A 25,052-nucleotide genomic window follows, 5' to 3' on the forward strand; every position below is an offset into this window, starting at 1 on the left:
TAGAATTATGATTGAAAATCTTTTAAAAAAGAAAGGTTGAAATTCTTGTTTACCTAGTTAGTGACAATTGGAGGAAGCAGAGAGGGTGTGACAAGTTGCGTACTTTAATAAAAAGCAACGTCTTTTATATATAAAATCTGAAATCAACCAGAGTATAAATAAATACTTAGAAATTACAAAATTGAATTAGTAATCTACTCACGAATTAAGATATGATTTACTTGAAAGTTACATCATATTTTCTTTTGAAAACTGAAAATTACATCATTGAATTAGTAAAATATGCATGACTTGTTTTGATAATCACAACACTACAAAACAAAATAGTATATTCAAGTTTTAGTTCCTTATAAAAAATGGAGTAGAGATGGGAATGTTATGAGAATCTCTAGCAGTATAAATTCTTGTTTGAATAGGATTATCACACATCATTAATTGTAATCCTAATGAAGCATTTTCTTTTGGTATTGTTTAGTGTTCTTACTACTATTTTGGTTTTGATACAAGCTCAGGATCAATCAGGTTTGTTTATGAATTTGTCTATATATAGCTGCTTTCTGTCACATATTTGTAGTTGATGTTATCTTAAGTTTTTCCTCAATTTATATGTATCAGGATTCATTAGCATAGATTGTGGTCTACCTGCGCATTTAAACTATTCTGCGTTGGACACAGGCATAAATTATATTTCAGATGCCAAATTCATAGATACTGGTGTAACTAAGAGGATAACGCCTACAAACAATAATATTAAACAGGAACTAGAATATTTGAGGAGCTTTCCAAGTGGAGTGAGAAATTGTTACAAAATAAATGTAACAAGTGGTACTAAATATTTAATCAGAGCTACTTTTCTTTATGGAAGCTATGATGGTTTAGACAAGCCACCACAATTTGATCTTCATTTTGGACCTAATGTGGTGGCTACAGTGAGGTTCTCCAACCATACATCACACTTCACATACAGGGAAATCATTTATACTCCATCACAAGATTACATACAACCATGTTTTGTTAACACAGGAAACGGAACTCCATTCATTTCAGTTATAGAATTGAGGACTTTGAACAACACAGCTTATGTCACATACCCGGCTAATTCTGTGTTATCATTCTGGAAACGATCTGATGTAGGTTCCATCACAAACTTACAGTACAGGTAAGATGGCGTCAGCTAGCAGCACATTAATTAATTAGCTTACTTTAATAGTTACATAAATAAATAACTGATAATTTTTTTGGCCAGGTACAAAGATGATGTTTATGACCGCATCTGGTTTCCTTGGGATTTACCCAGTGATTTGAGACGACTAAGCACCTCACTTAACAAAACTGATTTAAATCAGAGTAGTTATAAACCACCAGAAATTGTGATGAGCACTGCTGTTACACCAGTAAATGCCAGTGCCCCTATACAATTTCAATGGGATGCAAATAATGTAAATGATCGATTCTACCTCTACATGCACTTTAATGAGGTTGAAGAGCTGGCAGAAAATGAAACTAGAGAGTTCAATATCACAGTGAATGACAAGTTTCTGTATGGACCTGTGACACCATATACTACCATATTTAGTACAAAACCTTTGACTGGAGCCCCAAGGTATCATGTTTCCCTTTCGAAGAAAGATAATTCAACCCTTCCACCCATCCTGAATGCTTTTGAGGTTTATAAACAAAGAGACTTCTCAATATCAGAAACTCAACAAGATGATGGTAAGCTAGCCCTTTGTTTAATTGAAAAACATACTACCTCCTCCGTCCTTAAATATAGTATCCTCTTGTATATTTATAATTGCATGAATTATTTCTTTACTAACATACACCTAATTATCTTATATATTTTTCTGTAATTTGTAAAGAAAACTATGATGAAAACATAAACTAATTATCTCTTTTGAAAGGTAACTTGTAAAACAATATTAACACTCAACAAATTTCATACTGCTAGCAACTTGCTTAATTCCAGTGATTTGGTCAACATATTTAAGGACGAAGGTAGTATATTAGTGCCATTTGTGGTGTAACGTAAACTATGTGAAAATTGGCTTGAAATCCTGTTCAACTGTTTTTTTTTTAATACTAAATACCAGTTGATACTATGACAAACATCAAGAATGCTTATGGTGTGGCAAGAAATTGGCAAGGAGATCCATGTGCCCCTGTGAATTACATGTGGGAAGGCCTAAACTGTAGTAGTGATGGCAATAACATTCCAAGAATCACATCTTTGTAAGTTTATAATTCCTTAAATAAACCATATGCATAAATTCAAAAACTTCAATTATCCTCTGAAGTTTTATTTGGAAACTGAACCAGGAATTTGTCTTCAAGTGGATTGACAGGGGAGATATCATCTTCCATATCAAAGCTCACTATGTTGCAATACTTGTGAGTTCCTAATCCCATTTGATTAAATAAAAAGAAGATTAGGGTATGTTTGGATGAAGGATTATGGAATCGAGGGAAGACCATATTTTTCTTTTCTAAATTAAGAAAACTATAAAACGTTTTAAATAATAAATCAAATGTGTTTCAAATTTTATATAGTCATCTATCATGTTATTACTTGAACGATTTAAAATATCAAATATAGACCGGGCAATACGCCTGCACGGCGGGAGAATAAATCTCGTTTGGTTAAATGATGAAACCAAATCCATTCAACTAGGAAATTATTACGTCTTTATTGGGGGTTCAAAATTGTAACTCTGTGTTTAAATTGTTTACTTTCAGGGATTTATCAAACAATAGCTTGAATGGTCCTTTACCTGATTTTCTGATGCAGCTGAGGTCACTAAAAATATTGTAAGTCCCATGTTGATGCAGCAAATGTAATTTCATTGAATATTACTATAAAATATAAAAAAAGATGTCATATATTTTATTCTTTGGTAGCAGAAATGTAGGGAAGAACAAACTTACAGGGTTAGTTCCAAGTGAACTCCTTGAGAGATCAAAAACAGGTTCACTATCTCTGAGGTATACCTCATACTCAAAGTCAAAGCTATATTAATTCACAATGATAATTGAGTTTTCTTCCTTGTAATACGAATATGGTTTCACCAATGAAATTATAACTAATATCTTAGAACCTTTATCTTTTTGCAGTGTGGATGATAATCCTGATCTTTGTATGACAGAATCCTGCAAAAAGAAGAACATTATTGTACCACTGGTTGCATCGTTTTCAGCATTAGTTGTAATCATTTTTATTTCTTTTGGATTTTGGATATTCAGAAGACAAAAAGGTACTTCACAGATTACATAGGAATGAATTCATATTCTCAAATAAGGCCTTGTTTATACAATGAATAGCGTATTAATCCATTGGATTGCATGTATATCTTATAAGTTGCTACATGGTTTTAACTTCTTGTTGTGGTTGTGGATGTGGCTATTGCGGTTTCTGTGTTGTGCATTGTTCATAACATATATTAGATTCGACTATCCATAAAACCCTAGCTGTATAGCTTTTTATACTTGTGTGTAAAATTTTATTGCTTTTCTGCAACATTTTTATTCTCTACATTATTAAGAAAGTGTGAAAATGAGAAATGATTCATTAGATTCAATGAGAGTTACATGAGAGTATATATACATTTCTCAACTGTACTACCTAAGATGAAGTGTACTACATAAAAGACCTAAATGTACTACACTAGCTAAGTAACTTGTACTTCAAGCTTCTGCAAGTTATCTTCACTCTTGTGTTTATTATCCTTTGAATCTTCATGGTGTAATATACATGTTTGCATATTTTCATTCAATTTTATTTATCACAGCTGTACTTACGTCTTCAAATTCTAAGGAAAGGGGTTCAATGAAATCAAAACACCAAAAATTCAGTTATTCTGAAATTCTCAACATTACTGATAACTTCAAAACTACTATTGGAGAAGGAGGATTTGGAAAAGTTTACTTTGGCACTCTACAAGATCAAACTCAAGTCGCTGTTAAGAGCCTTTCACCCTCATCAATGCAAGGTTATAAGGAATTTCAATCAGAGGTTAGACATTACATTCAAGATAAAAAACAACATAATCAATTTTTATTTTAGTTAATTAATATTTAAAACGAGAATTCTGCATTATTTTCACAGTTAACTTTGATAGGGATAAAATTTAAATATTAATGCAGACACAACTTCTAATGATTGTTCATCATAGAAATTTGGTTCCCCTCCTTGGATATTGTGATGAAGGTCAAATCAGAGCATTGATTTATGAATACATGGCCAATGGAAATCTGCAACACTTTTTAGGTAATTTATATTTTATCAGCAACCATAACATCAATAATAGATTTACTACTTCCAGTTTATCTGTATTTTAAAGGTTAACAGTTGAAGAATCTTTTTTCATCAACTAAATTGAAGAAACATTAGCAGAGGTAGAATAAAAACCCAGTTAAACTTTTTTAGTGCACAATAGTTTATATTATTATAAGAACAATGATTATTTTTTTAAAAAATTGGGAAAGGAGAAATTATAATTAATAAGGTTACACTAAAGACCATTTTACAATTTTTCTCATATGGGATTTGAACCCTGTTTCTTGAGATTACAAAGATAAGATCTTACAACCGAGTTAACACCTTTTGGACAACAAGGATTATGAACAAGGCAGGGAGAATGGCATTTTCCTATGCTTTCGTTTTAAATGCTTGTTCAGTATTTCAAGACTAATGTATGTTCTCATGCAGTGGAAAATTCAAATATCTTAAGTTGGAATGAGAGGCTTAGCATTGCAGTTGACACAGCACATGGTAATGTATTGTTTATGGAAGCATGTTTCTTGCATTGTGCACCCTTACATTCCCCTTAGTGTGAATTTTCAGGATTGGATTATCTGCATAATGGATGTAAACCTCCTATTATGCATAGAGATTTGAAGCCTTCAAACATATTGCTAGATGAGAACTTACATGCAAAGATTGCTGATTTTGGTCTAAGTAGAGCTTTTGGTAACGATAATGATTCTCATATATCGACACGCCCTGCTGGTACATTTGGTTACGCTGATCCAGTGTAAGTGTAATATAAAAAATCAAATTAGATTGACCATATTTTAATATTTTGTAGCATTATATTTACTTGGCATAAATATCTATTTCAATTAATGTAGTTCGTGACACCAAATTGACGGTTTATATATAAAAGAGGTGACTTATATACTCAATACTTGAAATTTTCGGAAATGTGGTATCATGTTCTCATGATGGATATAATCACGATCATTATCCTATTTTCTATGATTCTCCATTACAATTAAAATCCATAAAATTAACCAATAATTCGCATTCTTAACTCCAGAATCAATATCATTACTCATACTTATGATATAAAATGCAAGCAAACAAAGTTGCAATCAATCATCAATAACATAAACAAAGTAGAAGGAATAGGCATATTCTTACGGTTTCAAAGAGATGGAAATGTGAGGAATGAGGTTGATGTACGTACGCGACTTGGTGAGGACGAAGAGATGAGATGTTGTCGAGCTTCTAGTGAGGTCTGAATGAGACACGAAGCGGAGGCAATTGATTGCTGCAGAATTCCTCATTGAGCTGTTTACTGGCATCTAACTTCTTGATTGACGTACCCGACCTACTTTTAAGAACTCCATAATATAATCTTCCAGAGGATCCATCTCTAACCAGAGAATCTTGTCCAAAGTTATCTGTAACTTCTTTCAGTTAATCTCCTTGCATGATAATTTCCATCATTCCCTGCACGGTGGAATTTATCAGATTAATTTCATCGAATTCAAATTGGGTAATATAAGCAAACAAATTAAAAAAGTGAAGTTAATTAATAAGAAATTAACACAGTGAAGTGCCTATTATCCCTTCTGACAATGGTTTTCCAGCCGTTGTCTATTCTGTCGTTGCCTATAGATATATAGTCAGCAAAAGTAAGATGCAATATTCATTAAATTACAGTGCAGTTTTTTTTTTTTTTTTTTACATATAGTACTATTTCAGTTGGTTTATAATTTGTAAATAATGAAAAAAAGATAACAAATACATAAGTTTAAAGATCACTTATGCATTTTTATTTTATTTTCTAAATAGATATCAAAGAACAGGAAACACAAATAAGAAAAATGATATCTACAGCTTTGGAATAATTCTATTTGAGTTGATCACTGGCCAAAAGGCACTAATAAAAGCATCTGAAGAAACCATTCACATACTTCAATGGGTTATTCCAATAGTTGAAGGAGGAGATATTCAAAATGTTGTTGATTCAAGGTTGCAGGGTGAATTTAGCATCAATTCAGCATGGAAAGCAGTAGAGATTGCCATGTCATGCACTTCACCAAATGCAATTGAAAGGCCAGACATGAGCGAAATATTGGTAGATCTAAAGGAATGTCTATGTTTGGAGATGGTTCAGAGAAATAATGGAAGCAAGAGTGCTAGAGATGAATTGGTTTCTGTAGCTACTGTATCAGAAACCAGTCTTTCAGGTAGATAACCACCATTTATAATGATAAATTTATCCTCCATATACTCAGTGTCACTCCAAATGTCATAGTACATTAGTCCTTGTTGTATCATCATATACAATAATTTGTATTCTTGAAGTTTTCAAGGAATAGTAAAATTATTGTGTCAACTACTACAATATGAGTGATGCTTAATTTAAAAAACAATTTTTTTCCTAAACTATCAATAGGAATAATGTGTATGGAAAGATTAATAATTTTTTTAGTTGTTACTCTAAAAACCGAAACTGTTGTTATTATAGTTGTCTGCTAACTTACTTTTTCGCAAGGCTGACTGATATCCTAATTGTTGAAAAGATTTATTTGATAATTACAAAAGAGGCCCCAACTAATGTGTTATCTTGAGTAAAATCACGATGTGGAATTCCTATCAGTATTCATGAATGTGTACTAAAAGTTTTTGAAGAAAACAAAATCAATACAAGAAAAGACAAATGGCATAGTCAGTATTGGAAAGAGGTAGAGTGGCTACCATGACACCCCCATCAAGCCCCATTTCAGCTAAAACATCAAGTATGAATAAATTCTAACGGCATTAGACAATTGGACCTTGTAGGGAACCTCTCTAATGAGAGGAACATATGGAGAAGTAAAAGATATACTAAGCAGACAGTTTGAGATTTATTGTCTGTCATAGTAAGATACTGTCACTTGTTGCAATCTGTAGCAAGGTTTTAGAAGATGTGGGTGGTTAACAGGATACATACCTTATATAAATTTGCTTAACAAATGTTCACCTTAAAGAACAAAAGACATAAAAGTGACAGAATGCATGTGAAAGATGGAAAATAACTCCTTGTAAGACAGTAACCAATAGTTAGCATCTACTGAACAAGATACGTGACGGTAAGAACAGGGTGCAAAATAGTTCAGTTTTGAGTAATAAGTACCAAAGATGCAAGCTTATTGTTATAATTCTTGCCAACTGAAATAATCAAAAAATGTATGCTTAGGATAAAAGAGTGTATATGTGTTCCGAATAGCATATATATCATGATAAGCCAAATGGTAAGATACCACAAATTTTTCAACTGGCCAAAGAAAACAAACTTTCAGATAGAGTGAACAAAAACTACTAAACTTACTGAGATTAAACAGGAAGATATATTCGGAGTATCATACTTGAATTTATAGTATTTCGGATGTTCCCAACATAATTGCCTTCAAGACAGTGGCCCAACAGAACAAAATCAGCCTCCGACCAATGTACACAGACGTCCTCTCCTCTCCAAATGCCACCACTGTTGAAGCTGGAGCAGCAACAGTTTGGTTCTGCACGACGGGAACATGATTGGCTTCTTCACTATCCAACCCTTTGTGTTGTGAATTCGGACTCAAATCTCACACCAATACAAACTATAATGTGTGGAGCAAAGGAAAGTGGTAACCAATACCAAAGTAAACACAAGCAATAACAACACCTAGATCTAATCTAGGAATCAAAGTGAAAAGCACAAAACCACAAGCGAAAGATAAAGAGAGAAGAGAAACAAACACACCAAAGATTGTTGACCCAGTTCGGTCCAACTTGACCTACTTTGGGGGAGAGATTGATCTCTCCAATCCACTATCAATGAGTTCTTACAAATGGGTTACAAGATTTTAGCTTCAACAAACACACAAAGAACAAACCTAATTCTACCCATTTTTCCAATCTCACCAATGAACAAGACACTCAATGATTTTCGCTCACCCAAGGTGTTTACAATGTTTCCCAACCCAAGAGATTCCTAATCAAAGACCCTCAACCCTAATTTGATTTCCCAAGTTTTCCTCTCTTGAACCACCTTTCAAAATCTGCAAAGAAACACTTATATAGCAGTCTTCATCTGTCAAATACGTGTGACGTTTTGCCAAATTGTGACACGGTTGATGCGTACGACCCACGGTACGACCAACCTTATCCTGAAAAACGTGCCAAGCAAGTCGAAAATCGTGTCACGTTTCCTCAAAATCGTGTCACGATTGGACACCCTTCAAAACATGCTCACGGCATTGCGAAATTGTGACATGCTTCACTAATCGTGTCACGATTCCAAGTTTTCCCAACTTCACAAATTTGAAGGCATAAACAATACTTTTTTTCCAACAATTTAGTTAAGATCGAATAAAGAATTTGCACATAATCGTATTTCAAATAAACAGATCATACATTTTACGGAATTCAAAGACCTTTAACGGACATAGGTGCACGGCAATCACATTACTGAGATTAGAGAAGTAAATACAATCTGGTTGAAGCATTTCATCAAACAGAAAACAAGCATTATACCATAAAGTTTGTTTAGATAGGAGAAGCCTTGAATTGGGTGCGGGGTTTAGTTTATTTCATGCTTTTAGATAGGAGAAAATGGAATTGTGTGTTTGATAATGGTGGTTAAAAAAATGCTTTTGGTACAAGGTTCTAGAAATTTGATTGATGTGAGGGGAAAAAAAGAGAGCGAAGGTACATTTTGATCCTTCTTAATTTTATATTAAGGACAAATTAGTCCATATGTTATATTGAGTTAGGACCAATTTGTCTCCAATATAAGAATATCATAAGCTTATCTCTTCGTGATATATAGCATCATTATAGAATTATGATTGAAAATCTTATTAAAAAGAGTAAATGATTGTTGAAATACTTGTTTACATTGTTAATGACAATTGGAGGAAGCAGAGCTGATCAAGGGTTGAGGGTGTGACAAGTTGAGTATTTTAATATTAAGCATTGAATTAGTAAACTATTTATGAATTAAGGTATGACTTACTTGAAAGTTACATCATATTTTCTTTTGAAAACTGAAAATTACGTCATTGAATGGAGTAATAAAATATGCATGAATTGTTTTGAAAATCAAAACACTACCAAACAAATTCCAAACACAATGGTCAAACAAATAATAAAGTATATACAGTACAACTATTAGTTCCTTACTAAAAAATGATGGGAATGTTACTGCATTTTCTTTTGGTATTGTTTGGTGTCCTTCCTACTATTTTTGTTTTGATACAAGCTCAGGATCAATCAGGTTTGTTTATGAATTTGTCTATAGCTTCTTTCTGTCACATACTTGTAGTAGTTGATGTTATCTTATGTTTTTCCTCAATTTATATGTATCAGGATTCATTAGCATAGATTGTGGCCTACCTGCGCATTTAAACTACTCTGCATTGGACACAGGCATAAGTTATATTTCAGATGCCAAATTCATAGATACAGGCGTAACTAAGAGGATACTTTCTACAGAGATTATTCTTAAACAGCTACTAGAATATGTGAGAAGCTTTCCAAGTGGAGTGAGAAACTGACATAAGTGTAACAAGTGGAAATATATATTTAATCAGAGCTTCTTTCTATTATGGAAACTATGATAATCTAAATCAACCACCACAATTTGATCTTCATTTTGGTGCTAATGTGTGGGATACGGTGAATTTCCCCAATGTATCAGTCACCACAACAAGGGAGATCATTTACACTCCATCACTAGATTACATACAACCATGTCTTGTTAACACAGGCAGCAGGACTCCATTCATTTCAGCTATAGAATTGAGGAGTTTGAACAATACAGCTTATGGCAAATACTCAGATAAATCATCAGTATTATCACTTTCCTTTCGATCGGATATAGGTTCCATCACAAACTTACAATACAGGTAAGATGGAGTCCTCTATCAGCACATTAATTAATTAATTAGCTTACTTAAATATTTATATAAATAAATAACTGATAATTTTTTTGGCCAGGTACAAAGATGATGTTAATGATCGCATCTGGTTTCCTTTTCAATTGAATGAGATGAAACGATTAAGCACCAATGAGGATCTATTAGGTCAGGGTAGCTATAAACTACCAGCAATTGTGATGAGCACTGCTGCTATACCAGTAAATGCCAGTGCCCCTTTACAATTAGAATGGGAAACATATAATGTAAATGATCGATTCTACCTCTACATGCACTTTAATGAGGTTGAAGAGCTGGCAGCAAATGAAACTAGAGAGTTCAATATCACAGTGAATGACAAGTTTTGGTTTGGACCTGAGATACCTGGATACCGGTCAGTAAATACTATATCTAGTATAAGACCTTTGACTGGAGCCAAAAGGTATCAAATTTCCCTCTATAAGACAGAGAATTCAACCCTTCCACCAATCCTCAATGCCTATGAGGTTTATTAGCTAAGAGACTTCTCAAAATCAGAAACTCAACAAGATGATGATAAGCTAGCCCATTAGTTTATTTGAAAAACATACTCTAAATATATTTAAGGACGAAGGTAGTATATTAGTGTCATTTGTGGTGTAAAGTAAACTATGTGCAAATTGCCTTTAAATCCTTTTAACCATTTTTTTTAATACGAAATACTAGTTGATACTATCACAAACATCAAGAATGCTTATGGGGTTGCGAGAAATTGGCAAGGAGATCCATGTGGTCCTGTGCAGTATATGTAGGAATGCCTAAACTGCAGTATTGATGGTGGAAATAACCCCCCAAGAATCACATATTTGTAAGTTTATAATTCCTTCAACCATATGCATAAATTCAAAAAACTTCAATAACCTCTAATGTTATATATATTTGGAAATGCAACCAGGAATTTGTCGTCAAAATCAGGTTCAGTATCTATTGAAAAACATATAAGAAATCATATAAGAGATTAGAGGAATGATTCTTTCTTATTTTATTTCTGCAGTCCAAGATTGTTTATATATAAAAAGGAATTACAATAAACATAATGACAAATAATGTCTTATCATGACTAATAATGGCATAATATATTCTAATAATGACCAATAATATCATTTGACTTTTCTACACCCCCCCTCAAGTTGGTGCATAAATATTTGTCATGCCCAACTTGACTATAAGTCGCTCAAAATTAGGCCTTGCCAAGCTCTTTGTCAGGATATCAGCAGTTTGCTCATTTGAAGTCACATACGGTAGGCAAATAGTTCCAGAAACAATTTTCTCTTTTATGAAGTGGCGGTCAATCTCAATGTGCTTGGTTCTGTCATGTTGCACCGGGTTGTGAGCTATACTTATTGCTGCTTTGCTGTCACAGAATAATTTTAAGGGTAAGTCAATTTTCAACTTTAGTTCTTCCAACAGTTTCTGAATCCACAATAGCTCGCAGATTCCTTGAGCCATGGCTCTAAATTCGGCTTCCGCACTACTCCGAGCAACAACACCTTGTTTCTTACTTCTCCAAGTAACTAGATTTCCCCAGACATAGGCGCAATATCCAGTAGTGGATTTCCTGTCAATAACTGATCCTGCCCAATCTGCATCTATAAATATAGAGACATCTCTGTCATTGGTTTTCTTGAAGTACAAGCCTTTTCCGGGGTTGGATTTCAGGTACCTTAAGATTCGGTAAACTACCTCCAGATGTTCTTCATAGGGAGAATGCATGAATTGACTGACAACACTCACGGAGAAAGCAATATCAGGTCTCGTGTGAGCTAAATAAATAAGCTTACCAACTAATCTCTGGTATCATCCAATGTCAACAGGAACATTACCTTTCTCCCAGAGTTTTGCATTTAGTTCCATAGGAGTATCTGCTGGTCTACACCCACTCATCCCAGTTCCCTCCAAGAGGTCTAGGATGTATTTTCTCTGAGAAACTACAATTCCCTTTCTTGAACGCGCAACCTCCATACCGAGAAAGTATTTAAGTGCACCTAAGTCCTTTATCTCAAACTCTTTTGCCAAATTTTTCTTCAATCTATCCATCTCAACTATGTCATCTCCTGTGAGAATGATATCATCCACATAAACAATTAGAATGGCAATCTTACCATCATTGGAAAATCGCATGAATAAGGTATGATCTGTTTGAGCCTACATATATCCTTGTTTTTTAACAGACCAAGTGAATTTTTCGAACCAAGCCCTTGGAGATTGCTTGAGACCATATAAAGACTTTTGCAATTTACACACATTTAACCCAAACTTGTCCTCAAAGCCCGGAGGACTATCCATGTAAACTTCTTCCTGCAAATCACCATTGAGAAAAGCATTTTTTACATCAAGTTGGTTAAGAGGCCAATCTAAATTCACTGCCAAGGACAAGAGAACTCTGACAGTGTTTAATTTGGCAACAGGAGCAAAAGTCTCTGAGTAGTCTATGCCATATGCCTGAGTAAATCCTTTAGCAACCAAGCGTGCCTTGTATCTTTCAACTGTGTTGTCAGAGTTATACTTTACCGTAAAGACCCACTTACAGCCGACGGTATTTTTCCCTGCAGGTAAAGTCATGATTTTCCAAGTTTTATTCTTTTCAAGAGCTCTCATCTCCTCTAGAACAGCTTCCTTCCACTTTGGAATTTTTAGAGCCTCCTGTACATTTTTGGGAATTTCTACAGTAGACAACTGAGAGGTAAACGCAGCAAATGAAGAAGACAAATTTGAGTATGACACAAATTTAGCCATCGGATGTTTGGTACAGGATCTAACCGGTTTCCTAATTGCTATAGGTATATGTAAATTAGGATCATCACTTGTAGTAATAGAAGAAGACTTACCACGACACTTAGGAATAGAAGACTTACCAGGATTTGGATGATGATTAGGATCATTTCTTGGTTCAGATTCTTGGCAGGGCTGGAGAATGGGTCCTTCATCTCCCCTTTTATGGTCCCTTCTTTCATAGACATTTCCCTTCCAAATAGGATCACTGCTATTGAACCTGTTTTTTGTTTCTTTATTTGAGTCATTTTGTTGTGGCATTTCAGGCTCTTCCTCATTACTATCGATATCAAGAATTTGTTCATTATGGTTTTGATTTGAAAATGTTGCCCCAGAATTCGTAGGTACCTCATTCACAAGCGGATTGAGTTCCATTATCGATTCTTGGGCATTTTCTTTTGGTGCACCAATGTTAGTCTCAGAATTTTGTGACAGCACTACATCACTTAAAGTAATAATATTTTCAAAAAAAGAATCTTCCTTCAAGTCCCCCCCTTGAAGATGAATGTTATCAAAAAAGGATTGATTCTCAACAAAAGTAACATCCATGGTTACAAAAACTTTTTTTGTTTTTGGGTCAAAACACTTATAACCCTTTTGAGTTGGAGAGTAACCAATAAAAACACATTTGATTGCTCGTGGCTCGAGTTTGCCGATATGTTTATGTTCATGAACAAAAGCAGTGCAACCAAAAACTTTTAGTGGTAATTCGGCAGACACGCGTGTCAGAGGAAAATATTTTTTGAAAATATCAAGAGGGGTTTTGAAATCTAAAACTTTAGACGGCATACGATTAATTAAATATGAAGCAGTCAAAACAGCATCACCCCACAAATATTTTGGAACCTTGTTAGCAAAGAGTAAAGCTCTTGCAACCTCTAGAAGGTGCCTATTTTTTCTCTTTGCGGTTCCATTTTGTTGGGGTGTATTAACACAAGAACTTTGATGAATAACCCCATTTTCATGGAAAAAATCGGACAAAACCATATTAAAATATTTTGTACCATTGTCACTTCTGAAGACTTGAACATTTGTTTGATATTGGGTCTGCACCATTTTATAGAAGTTTTTAACAGTTTGTCTAACTTCTGATTTTTCTTTTAACAAATAAACCCAACAAATTCTAGTATGATCATCAATAAAAGTTATAAACCATTTTTTATTTGACAAAGTGCTTATTTTATTAGGACCCCAAACATCACTGTGAATAACTGCAAAAGGCTTTGAATGTTTATATGGTTGTGTAGAAAAAGATGAACGATGATGTTTAGCAAATTCACAAGTTTCACAGTGAAATAAAGTAGGATCCTTCTTAGAAAATAATTTAGGGAACAAGTGTTTCAAATACGAAAAACTAGGATGTCCTAGCCTTAAATGCCATAACATAATGTCATCATTATTAGAAAGAACAAAGCTAGATTCAAAGCAGGTACTTATTTGTTGAGGTTGATCCTTGAAGTCGGGTCCATTGTCAAGGTAGTAGAGTCCTCCACTCTTTTTAGCACTGCCAATCATCTTCCCTGTGTTCAAATCCTTAAATATACAATGAGAATGAAAAAAATTAGCTTGACAGTTTGTGTCCTCTGTTAACTTGGTAACTGATAATAGATTATATGACAATTTAGGAACATGTAAGACATTTTTCAAGGTTAACAAAGGTGACAGAATGACAGAACCTTTCCCTGCAATGGCTGAAAGAGAGCCATCTACAATTTTAATTTTGTGGTTACCTGCACATGGACTATAAGACGCAAACAAACTCGACTCCCCAGTCATATGATCCGTAGCACCCGAATCAATAATCCAAGTGGGACTGGGTTTGACACTAACAAGAGCAGTATTGGGGAAATTACCTCTCTGAACTATAGAGCAAGAAGGAGTTTGAGACCCAAACATCTTGTACAGTTGGTCTAATTGTTCCTTGGTGAAAGGAAATGAACTTGAAGAAGATTGATGCTCCTGATCAGAAGTAGTTGCCTGGAGAGCACGACCTTCCTTTCCTCCCTTTTTCTTCCAGTTTGGAGGTTTACCATGAAGCTTCCATCATGTATCACGGGTGTGCCATTGACGGTTACAATGTTCGCAGAATGGTTTCTTTCCATCTCTTTTTCCTTCTTCATTACCCTTGGTAACCAAAGCTGAGCTTTCGGTAATAGAAGCCGACTTACCCATCATAACACTTTGTTGAGCTTCTTCTCTTCTAACTTCTAAGAAAGTTTCCTGAAGTGTTGGTAATGGGATTTTTCCAAGTATTCTGCCTCGGACTTCATCAAGACAATTATTAAGACCAGCCAATAACACAAATACTCGGTCATTCTCTTGTCTCTTGAGAAACAAAACACTGTCTTCAGTGCACCTCCAATTATCATCATAGCATAAATCTAATTCCTGCCATAACGCCATTAACTCATTATAATAAGTGGTCACATCCCTGTCACTCTGTTTGGCTTGCCACAATCGTGATTTGAGATCAAAAATTCGAGAAGAATTCTGAATATCAGAATATGTGGCTTTGACAGCATCCCAAACATTCTTTGCGGTTGGCAAGAACATATAGAGCTTCTTAATTGTTGACTCCATAGTGCTCAGCAGCCAAGCAATAATTGTTGAATTCTCAGACTTCCAAAATCTGTAATTCGGATCCGTTGTTGAAGGCATTTGGATTTCCCCTATGATGAAGCCAAGTTTTCCCTTACCGTCTAGTATTAGTCTTATGGTTTGGGACCACTCCATGTAATTTTTTCCATCAAGGCGCTGAACTTCAAACTTGAGGGTATTAGAATAACCATCATTGTTGCCATAAGGACCGCCGCCGCCAAAACTGCCACCGCCAGGGCCACCTCCACCGCCAGGGCCGCCACCACCACCAGGGCCACCTCCACCAGAACCACCGCTGCCAGTAGTGGTGCTGCCGTTGTTGTTGGTGACAATCGGTATGGGGCCGCTACCATTGTTTACCGTTTCTGATTCTTGAGTTGGACCGCCGCTACTTGTGGTGGTCATAAAAGCTGTTTTCAACGTCAGGTCAGGAATGGTTGTTGTCGTCTTCCATGGATTGTGATGAGCCATTAGAGAGACGAAAAAAATTGCGATTTTGAGGGATCGCAAAAGATTAAGACTTGCAGTTAACTATTTGCAAGCTGCTAACCCTAATCGAACCATAAGGCTCTTGATACCATATTGAAAAACATATAAGAAATCATATAAGAGATTAGAGGAATGATTCTTTCTTATTTTATTTCTGCAGTCCAAGACTGTTTATATATAAAAAGGAATTACAATAAACATAATGACAAATAATGTCTTATCATGACTAATAATGGCATAATATATTCTAATAATGACCAATAATATCATTTGACTTTTCTACCGTATCACTGAGGTATACCTCATACTCAAAGACAAAGCTTTAATAATTCAATAATTGAGTTTTCTTCCCCCTAATACGAATATGGGTTCACCAATGATATGATAATCAATATCTTAGCATCTTTATCTTCTTTCAGTGTGGATGATAATCCTGATCTTTGTATGACGGAATCCTGTAAAAAGAAAAACTTTACTGTACAACTGGTTGCATCGTTTTCAGCATTAGTTGTAATCCTTTTGATTTCTTTTGGATTTTGGATATTCAGAAGACAAAAAGGTACTACTCAGATGACATAGGAACGAGTTCATATTCTCAAATAAGGCCTTGTTTATACTATGAATGTTGTATTAATCCATTGATTTGCATGTATAACTGATAAGTTTCTACATGATTTTAAATTGTGGTTGTGGCCATTGCGGTCACCGTGCTGCACATTGTTCATAACATATATTAGATTTGTCTCTTCATATAACTTTAGCTACATAGTGTTTTATACTTGTGTCATTTTGTGTAAAATTTTATTGCTATTCTACCACTTCTTTTTCCACATCTTTGAATATTTTCATTCGATTTTATTTATTACAGCTGTAGTTACGCCTTCAAATTCTAAGGAAAGGGGTTCAATGAAATCAAAACACCAAAATTTCAATTATTCTGAAATTCTCAATATTACTGATAACTTCAAAACTATTATTGGAGAAGGAGGATTTGGAAAAGTTTACTTTGGCATTCTACAAGATCAAACTGAAGTCATTGTTAAGAGGCTTTCACCATCATCAATGCAAGGTTATAAGGAATTTCATTCGGAGGTTAGACATTACATTCAAGTTAAAAAACAACATATTAATTTTTATTTTAGTTAAGTAATAAACAGAATCCTGCATTATTTTCACAGTTAACTTTGGTAGAGATAAAATTTAAAATGCAGGCACAACTTCTAATGATTGTTCATCATAGAAATTTGGTCCCCCTCCTTGGATATTGTGATGAAGGTCAAACCAAAGCATTGATTTATGAATACATGGCCAATGGAAATCTCCAACACATTTTAGGTAATTTATATTCTTCCAGTTTACCTATATTTTAAAGGTTAGCCGGAAAAAAATCTTTTCTCATCAACTAAGTCGACAAAACATTAGCAGAGAATACAAACCCAGTTAAAGTTTTTAGTGCAGAATAGTTAATATTATTATAATAACAAGGATTATTTTTAAAAAAGAATCGGGAAATGATAAATTATTATTAATAAGGGTACACCAATGATCATTTTACAACTGTTCCATATAGGATTTGAACTCTGTCTCTTGAGATTACAAAGTCAAGTTCTTACCACTGAGTTAACACCTTATTATTGACGACAAGGATTATGAACAAGCCAGGGAGAAGGGCAACTGTAGTGAATTTTTTCTATGCTTTTGCTTTAAATGCTTGTTCAGTACTCCAAGACTAATGTATGTTTTAATGCAGTAGAAAATTCAAATATCTTAAGTTGGAATGAGAGGCTTAACATTGCAGTTGACACAGCACATGGTAAAGTATTGTTTATGGCAGCATGTTTCTTGCATTGTGCACCCTTACATTGCCCTTAGTGTCAATTTTCAGGATTGGATTATCTGCATAATGGATGTAAACCACCTATTATGCATAGAGATTTAAAGCCTTCAAACATACTACTAGATGAGAACTTGCATGCAAAGATTGCTGATTTTGGTCTAAGTAGAGCTTTTGGTAACGATGATGATTCTCATATATCTACACGCCCTGCTGGTACATTTGGTTACGCTGATCCAGTGCAAGTGTATTATAAAAAATCAAATTAGATTGACCGTATTTTAATATTTTGTAGCATTTACTTTGCATAAATATCTATTTCAAGTAATGTAATTCATGACAACAAATTGACGGTTTATTTATAAAAGAGGTGACTTATACACTCAATACTTAAGATTTTCGAGATGTGGTATCATATTCTTATGATGGATGATCATGATCATTATCCTATTTTCTATGATTCTCCGTTACAATAAAAATCCTTAAAATTAACCGATAATTTGCATTCTTAACTCATGAATCAATATCATAACTCATACTATTATGATATAAATGCAACCAAACACAATTGAAATCATTCATCAATAACATAAACAAAATAGAGGGATTAAGCATATTCTTACAGTTTCAAAGAGAGGGAAATGAGAGGGATGAGGTTGTTGTCCGTAACAAACTTGGTGAGGACGGAGAGTTGTGGTCGAGCTTCTGGTGAGCTCTGAACGAGACACGAAGCAGAGGCAATTGATTGCTGCAAAATTCCTCGTCGAGCTGTTTACTGGCATCTAACTTCTTTATTGTTGTAGCCTGCCCACTTGTAAGAACTCCTAATAAACTCTTCCATAGGATCCCTCTCCAATCAGAGAATCTTGACCAAAGTTATCTGTAACTTCTTTCAGTTCATCTGCCTGTATCTCAGGAACTTTCAATGGGACGCACTTTAACAGTCCTGAGCTCACTGCATGATAATTTCTATCACTCCCTGCACGGTAGAATTTATCAGATTAATTTAATTTCGTCGAATTCAAATCAGTTAGTATAAGAAAACAAATTAACACAGTGAAGTGTCATAAACGGCATCGGAATCACATATTATGGTCCAATTCAATCCAAATAGAAATACCGCTAACAATAAACTTTGAATAATTCAAATAGAAAACCTTCAAATTTCCCATTACAACCCTTGATTCAGATTGGATAATTAAAATGAAGATGTGAGGTGCTTCAGGAGGTGTAGCTGATGAATGTCTTAAGTACGATGAGTAGTTTTTTTCTCTAGAAATTTTTCGCAGTGATTTGGAGTTCAATAAGATGCAACATCCAATCATTCTTGTGCATTGTAATTATGATAAAAATATGTTAGTTTCTAATCTCAAAATTAGGGTAATAAAGGTTCCATTTTCTGTCCGTACACGTTCAAAGAAGCCATAAGGCTATAACAAGCATTAAAAATATTATCTCAATAAACAAGGATCTACCAGTTGTAATCTATACAACCTGCATTCAATTGAAAGAAACTACAGCAAAAAAAAGGCAAGATTTATGTAATATAAGTCAGAGTAGTGTCGTGTTATAGTAATTAAATGATACATATTTTAGTAATAGTGTCAAAGTCAACCAAATACCAAATTACGTAAAATAAAAATGATATCTATAGCTTTGGGATAATTCTATTTGAGTTGATCACTTGAAAGAAAGCATTAGTGAGAGCATCCGGAGAAAACATTCACATACTTCAATGGGTTATTCCCATAGTTAAAGGAGGAGATATTCAAAACATTGTTGATACAAGGTTGAAGGGTGAATTCAGCATCAATTCAGCATGGAAAGTTGTTGAGATAGCCATGTCATGCATTTCACAAAATTTAGCTGAAAGGCCAGACATAAGTCAAATATTGGCAGAGCTAAAGGAATGTCTATGGTTGGAGATGGTTCAGAGAAATAATGGAAGCATGAGAGCTACAGATGAATTTGTTTCTATAGCTACTGTATCAGAATCCACCATTTTAGCTAGATAACAACATTTATAATGATATTTTTCTCCTATATTCAATGTTACTCCAAATGACATAGTACATTAGTCCTTGTTGTTTCATATACAATAATTTGTATTCTTGAAGATTTCTAGGAATAGAAAAATTATTGTCAACTACTACAGTATGAGTGATGCTTAATTAAAAACACAATTTTTCTCCTAAACTATCAACAGGAATAATGTGTATGGAAAGATAAATAAATTGTTAGTTGTTACTCTTAAAACCAAAATTGTTATTATAGTTGTGTGCTAACTTACTACTATGTCACAAGGCTGACTGATATCCTAATTGTTGAATACATTTATTGGATAATTAGAAAAGAGGCCCCAACTAATATCTAATGTATTATCTCGAGTAAAATCATGATGAAGAATTCCTATCAGTATTTAATTTTGTATTAAGAGTTTTTGAAGGAAAAAAATCAATACAAGAAAAGACAAATGGAATAGTCAGTACTGCACAGAGGTAGAGTGGCTACCATGGCACTCTTATCAAGCCCCGTTTCAGCTAAAATATCGAGTATGAACGAATTCTAAAGACATCAGACAGCTGGACCTTGTAGGCAACTTCTCTGGTGAGTGGTAAAAGATATACTAAGGAGACAGTTTGAGATTTATTGTCTGTCACAGTAAGATACTGTCACTTGTTGCAATCTGTAGCAAGGTTTTATAAGATGTGGGTGGTTAACAAGATACATATTTGCTTAAAAAATGTTCACCTTAAAGAACATATGACATAAAAGTGACAGAATGTATATGAAAGATGGAAAATAACACCTTGTGAGCCAATAATGGTTCTGCACAACAGTTTGGTTCTGCACAACGGGGACATGATTGGCTTCTTGACATCCAACCCTAAGTTTCCAACAATTCAGTTAAGATCAAATATAGAATTTGCACATAATCGAATTTTGAATAAACAGGTCATTCGTTTTGCGGAATCCATACATCTTTAACGAGCATAGGTGCACGGCAATCTCATTACTGAGACAGTCAGATTAGAGAAGTAAATCAAATTTGATTGAAGCATTTTATCAAACAGAAAACAAGCATTGTACCATAAAGATTGTTTAAAGCATTTCATGAACTATACTGCTCAAATGAAAAGGAATTCAATTGTTGAAGAATCAATTCTTCTCTAAATTGTATGTAATTCTATACTTGACTCACAAGTCACATCAGCAATTGCACATGAAGTATCATATAGTTAAATAACAACATCAAGCATCTTGAATAATTCTAATACAGAGTTTAAATAATTCAAAGCTCCTAATTTATTTAAAAGAAGTCTAGAGATATCAAAAAACGCTTGTTTCATAATATAATACAAGATTGACAATTTTCAAACTCCTAATTTAAGATATCCTCCAATCATATAAATTTCTATTTTTCAAATCATCAACCGTGTAAATGCATAAAATGGTAGGCTATTTGAAACAAAGTGTTAGTCCTAAATTTTGTAAGTTTTAAATATGTTTTAAGCTATTAATTTAACACATCATTATTTTTTAAGGATTTATTTGAAACTTAAAAAACTTTTAATAGATGTATTAAATTAACAACTTAAAAGATCTATTTTTTTTAGGGGAACTTAAAAGATCTATTTAAAACTTAAGTAAACTAAAAGAACATATTTGAAATTTTAAAAACTTTAATCTGACATTTTTATCAAATTTAAATGATCAAAAGTGGAATTTAACTAAGTTATAGATCAAAAACTTGTGTTCCTACTTATTTGTCGTTTTCAAAGTTCAATGTAACATTAATATTTTTTTTTATTTGTAAAGACCATTAATTATTGGTTTGTTAATAATCACTTTTTTTTTTTTTTTGTGGTGGTCGGGGTTCGAACCCAAGATATTGCATATTTTATGCATTGTTCCTACCAATTGATTTAAGCTGAGAACACATTTAATTACATTTACTATAATGAGAGATCAATATGTGAAATAAGATAATAAATAATCGTAAAAAAAAAAAAATTAAGAATATTATGAAAAATATAAATAACAATACATAAATGGTGATCAAGAGTTGGATTCTTGAAATTAACCAATCTGAGTTGTTTTTCCTTCTATCATAATTAAATAAATGATTTCACATATTTTCTGTTTTCTTTCATTTCTTTTTAAGATTTCGTCGTCTCTGAACGACTCTGTTTGTTTTATTTTCCTGTCTTTGTGCGGTGTGTTTTTGATTTCCCGTCTTAGTGCGATGTTTATTTGATTCAGGTTGAAAGATTAGCTTTGAGCAAGTGCAGATCCGATCAATGACAATGACTTTGGCGTCGTCAACGTTGCAGATCCGGAGACTTGAATATAGTCATATTAGTCATATTTGTAGGCATAGATACTTTGCCGTTTTATGTTATTAACATGGATGTTGTGAGTTTGTTCACATATTCATCCTTTTTGTTTTTAGCGAATTTAGATTTGTATTGTATCAATGTACTCTATCAATTTGAATGAATGAATATCGTTTAGTTTTATGAAAAACTCATCTATAACATAGTAAACTAAGAAAGTGCTAACAAAATTTATTTATTGTTTAAGTAAGTTTAAAAAATAAAAAACGATATGAGTTCAAATTCAGCATTCATGCAATAGTGTTAAAATTTTTAGGAAAGTTCTCGTGAACTTAACTAAGTTGGCAGAGACAATCCATAATATATGTAAGGTCTGAGTTGTAACCTCGGCCACCACAAAAAAAAAAAAAAAAAAACTCTTAAGAAAAGTTTATCCCATATTTAGATTCCACAAGACTCGAAAATTTAGTTTGTGCGATGATAGATACACGATTTACATCAAAAAATAAATGATTAATTGTTAGATGTTGAATTTTTTTTTTTAAGGAATTGTTATAGATGTTGATATTTTCTAAATTTTCGTTTTGTTATTTTTTTTGAGAGAAAATTTTTGTTTTGTTGATTCGGTATTCAGTAAGGTTCAAGTATGATTCAAGTGAGGTTATATTTAGATAAAACGAGTGGAGCAGTGAAAGCTTCGTCATCTTCTAAAAATAAAAATAAAGCATAATTAAATGCTACATTTAATACATTCATCTAACTTTTTTAAGGAAAAATTGGCATTACATCTGCTATCGTGTCCTTAACATATTCCTTCATATATGGACACGCCGGCCTAACTTAACCTAAGTTAAGACCTAAAACAAGACGGGCTTAATTTGTACACGTTGAGGGTATAAATTCTCTTATAGAAATACATTCATTTAAGTTAAGGCTGTTAACTTACACCTACATCAAAATATTAAGATGCAAGTTAGCAAACTACATCCATCTAAATTTATTAAGGTGCAAGTTAACAATCTACACTTACTTAATTATTTAAATTAAATTTTATTGAATCCAAGATTTAACCTTAGAACCAAAAGGATTTAAGGCCTTAAAATATATATACCAACTAAGTTAAACTAACATTGATTATTAATATGTCACATTATATACTTATAGCTAAATTGATTTATTTTAAGGCCTTTTTTAAGCCAAAATCTTAAGGCCTAAAGCCCTTGCTTGAGTGACTTGACCTTTAAGCCAACCCTGATGTTATGAGTCGAATTCCATTGACATCAAATATATAATACATATATTTTACCCTCTTCGGTATATATACCAATAGGTCTTGGGCAAAGTAGTGATCCGTCATGTTGGGGAAAACGACATCAAGACCCCTTGAGTTAAATTTAAATTTGGTTCCTTTTATACCCCCATGATGATTCTTTTTACCCACGGTAAAAAGATTTTGGGAGTAAAAGGAAACAAACATAATTTTACCTCAAGGGATGATGTCTTTTTCCCCAACTTAACAGACCACTACTTCCCCCAAAAGCCATCGGTATTTATCTAAAGGGGTATAAAGACCCTAGAGACTATAGAAACAAAGAAGAAGAAGAGAAAGAGGGGGAGAGAGTGGGAGGAGAAAATGTGAGGAAAAGAGGAAGTATGTGAGGTTTTTATAGGTTGGTATAAGGTAGATAGCACTTAATGAGGTCCAAAAACGTGTGAATTTTTTTATAAAAAAAACGTGTAAAAAACCAATCAAAAGCATTGAACACCGTCCAGAAACGTTTGTGCTTCAGTTTTTACCACCGTCCAACTTGCGCAAGTTAACTCGCGCAGAGGCTCAGTGGTGCATGACTTAAGTCACGCAGAGCTTGTGAGGTGCGTGTGTTAAGTCACGTTGCGTGACTTAACTTACGCAGGGTTATATTTGAAAAACATGTTGGGCGCGAGCAAAATGTGCTAGGTGAAGAGCAAAATTCAAAAGATTTGGCTAGATGACTTCGACTTATACCTTTTACCCGGCTCACCAAACTCAGTTGTATGGCGTTTAAGGACAACAACTTATTTTATTGTTTTGTTCAAAAAAAATTGATTTTATTGTAAATTGTTGATATTGGCTTCAAATTTGTGGTCTGGAAGAACAGAGAAATCGTGACACGATTTTGACATCGTGACACGATTTCGAGGTGCCGTGAGCTAGTTTGCAGGACGCCAAATCGTGGCACGATCTTGGGAAATCGTGACACGATTTAGAAACTTGCTCGTTAAGTATCCTTGATAAGGACTGGTCATACCTTGGAACGGACGCAAATCGTGACACGATCTGGAAATCGTGACACGATTTCTTCAGAGGAAGACTAGTATATATTGTGTTCTTGTGCTTGTTTGAAGGAGAGCTTGGAAGAGCTTAGAGAGAGAATCTTGGATTGCAAAGGAGGTAACCAAAGGGTTGAGTGTCTTTGTAGAGAGAGTCTCTTGGGTTGGGAAAAAACATTGTAATCACCTTGGGTAGTGAGGAGTTCATTAGTTGGAAGGATCTAAAGCTTCCTCTAGTGTCTTCTCTTTTAGGGTTCATATTGTGAGAGTGGGGAAACACATATGGGTAGAATCTAGGGCTTGTTCTTGTGTAAGCTTGAAGGCTATTGTTTCTTGTAACCCTTTGTAACACTTTCATCATATTGGATTGGAGAGCTGCTCTCTCCCCCATATTAGGCCATATTGGCTGAACTGGGTCAACAATCTTCTTGATGTTTTGTTCTTCCTTTCTTGCTTATCTTGTTTATGCTTTGTTATCTCTTTGTGTGGTTTTGCTCTACACTAGT

At 33.9% G+C, this 25,052-nt stretch overlaps 2 protein-coding genes across 3 annotated transcripts; both read left to right on the top strand.

Annotated features, from left to right (window-relative positions):
• Window positions 1-385: 385 nt before the first annotated feature.
• LOC112417465 (probable LRR receptor-like serine/threonine-protein kinase At1g05700) lies at window positions 386-6,629 on the top strand. Its single transcript, XM_024773194.2, has 13 exons — window positions 386-522; window positions 616-1,159; window positions 1,247-1,716; window positions 2,094-2,232; window positions 2,320-2,391; window positions 2,737-2,808; window positions 2,902-2,982; window positions 3,112-3,251; window positions 3,786-4,009; window positions 4,141-4,264; window positions 4,706-4,768; window positions 4,841-5,030; window positions 6,077-6,629. The coding sequence occupies exons 1-13, from the start codon at window positions 447-449 to the stop codon at window positions 6,480-6,482; spliced, it is 2,601 nt and encodes an 866-aa protein (XP_024628962.1). The 5' UTR covers window positions 386-446; the 3' UTR covers window positions 6,483-6,629.
• Window positions 6,630-16,361: 9,732 nt separating this feature from the next.
• On the top strand, window positions 16,362-18,286 carry LOC11425517 (putative leucine-rich repeat receptor-like serine/threonine-protein kinase At2g19230). 2 transcript variants are annotated; one of them, XM_024773195.2, is made up of 5 exons: window positions 16,362-16,624; window positions 16,934-17,157; window positions 17,277-17,400; window positions 17,816-17,878; window positions 17,951-18,286. In XM_024773195.2, exons 1-5 carry the CDS (start codon window positions 16,447-16,449, stop codon window positions 18,166-18,168), a joined length of 807 nt encoding a protein of 268 aa, XP_024628963.1. In that variant the 5' UTR covers window positions 16,362-16,446; the 3' UTR covers window positions 18,169-18,286. The 2 variants fall into 2 exon arrangements, with proteins under 2 accessions (XP_024628963.1, XP_013444202.2); XM_013588748.3 differs by having other exon boundaries at window positions 17,819-17,878.
• The last annotated feature ends 6,766 nt before the right edge of the window (window positions 18,287-25,052 follow it).

This window comes from Medicago truncatula, chromosome 8 (assembly GCF_003473485.1).
Source record: "Medicago truncatula cultivar Jemalong A17 chromosome 8, MtrunA17r5.0-ANR, whole genome shotgun sequence".
Lineage (NCBI taxonomy): Eukaryota > Viridiplantae > Streptophyta > Magnoliopsida > Fabales > Fabaceae > Medicago > Medicago truncatula.

What these genes read in the sequence shown, in the direction of transcription:
- LOC11425517 (XM_024773195.2), top strand. Translation starts at nt 16,447, where the DNA reads ATGATAATCAATATCTTAGCATCTTTATCTTCTTTCAGTGTGGATGAT. An exon ending in GATATTCAGAAGACAAAAAG is followed by an intron (nt 16,625 to 16,933) that starts GTACTACTCAGA and finishes TATTTATTACAG; the next exon opens with CTGTAGTTACGCCTTCAAAT. An exon ending in ATAAGGAATTTCATTCGGAG is followed by an intron (nt 17,158 to 17,276) that starts GTTAGACATTAC and finishes TTTAAAATGCAG; the next exon opens with GCACAACTTCTAATGATTGT.
- LOC112417465 (XM_024773194.2), top strand. Translation starts at nt 447, where the DNA reads ATGAAGCATTTTCTTTTGGTATTGTTTAGTGTTCTTACTACTATTTTG. An exon ending in ATCACAAACTTACAGTACAG is followed by an intron (nt 1,160 to 1,246) that starts GTAAGATGGCGT and finishes TTTTTTGGCCAG; the next exon opens with GTACAAAGATGATGTTTATG. An exon ending in CTGAGGTCACTAAAAATATT is followed by an intron (nt 2,809 to 2,901) that starts GTAAGTCCCATG and finishes CTTTGGTAGCAG; the next exon opens with AAATGTAGGGAAGAACAAAC.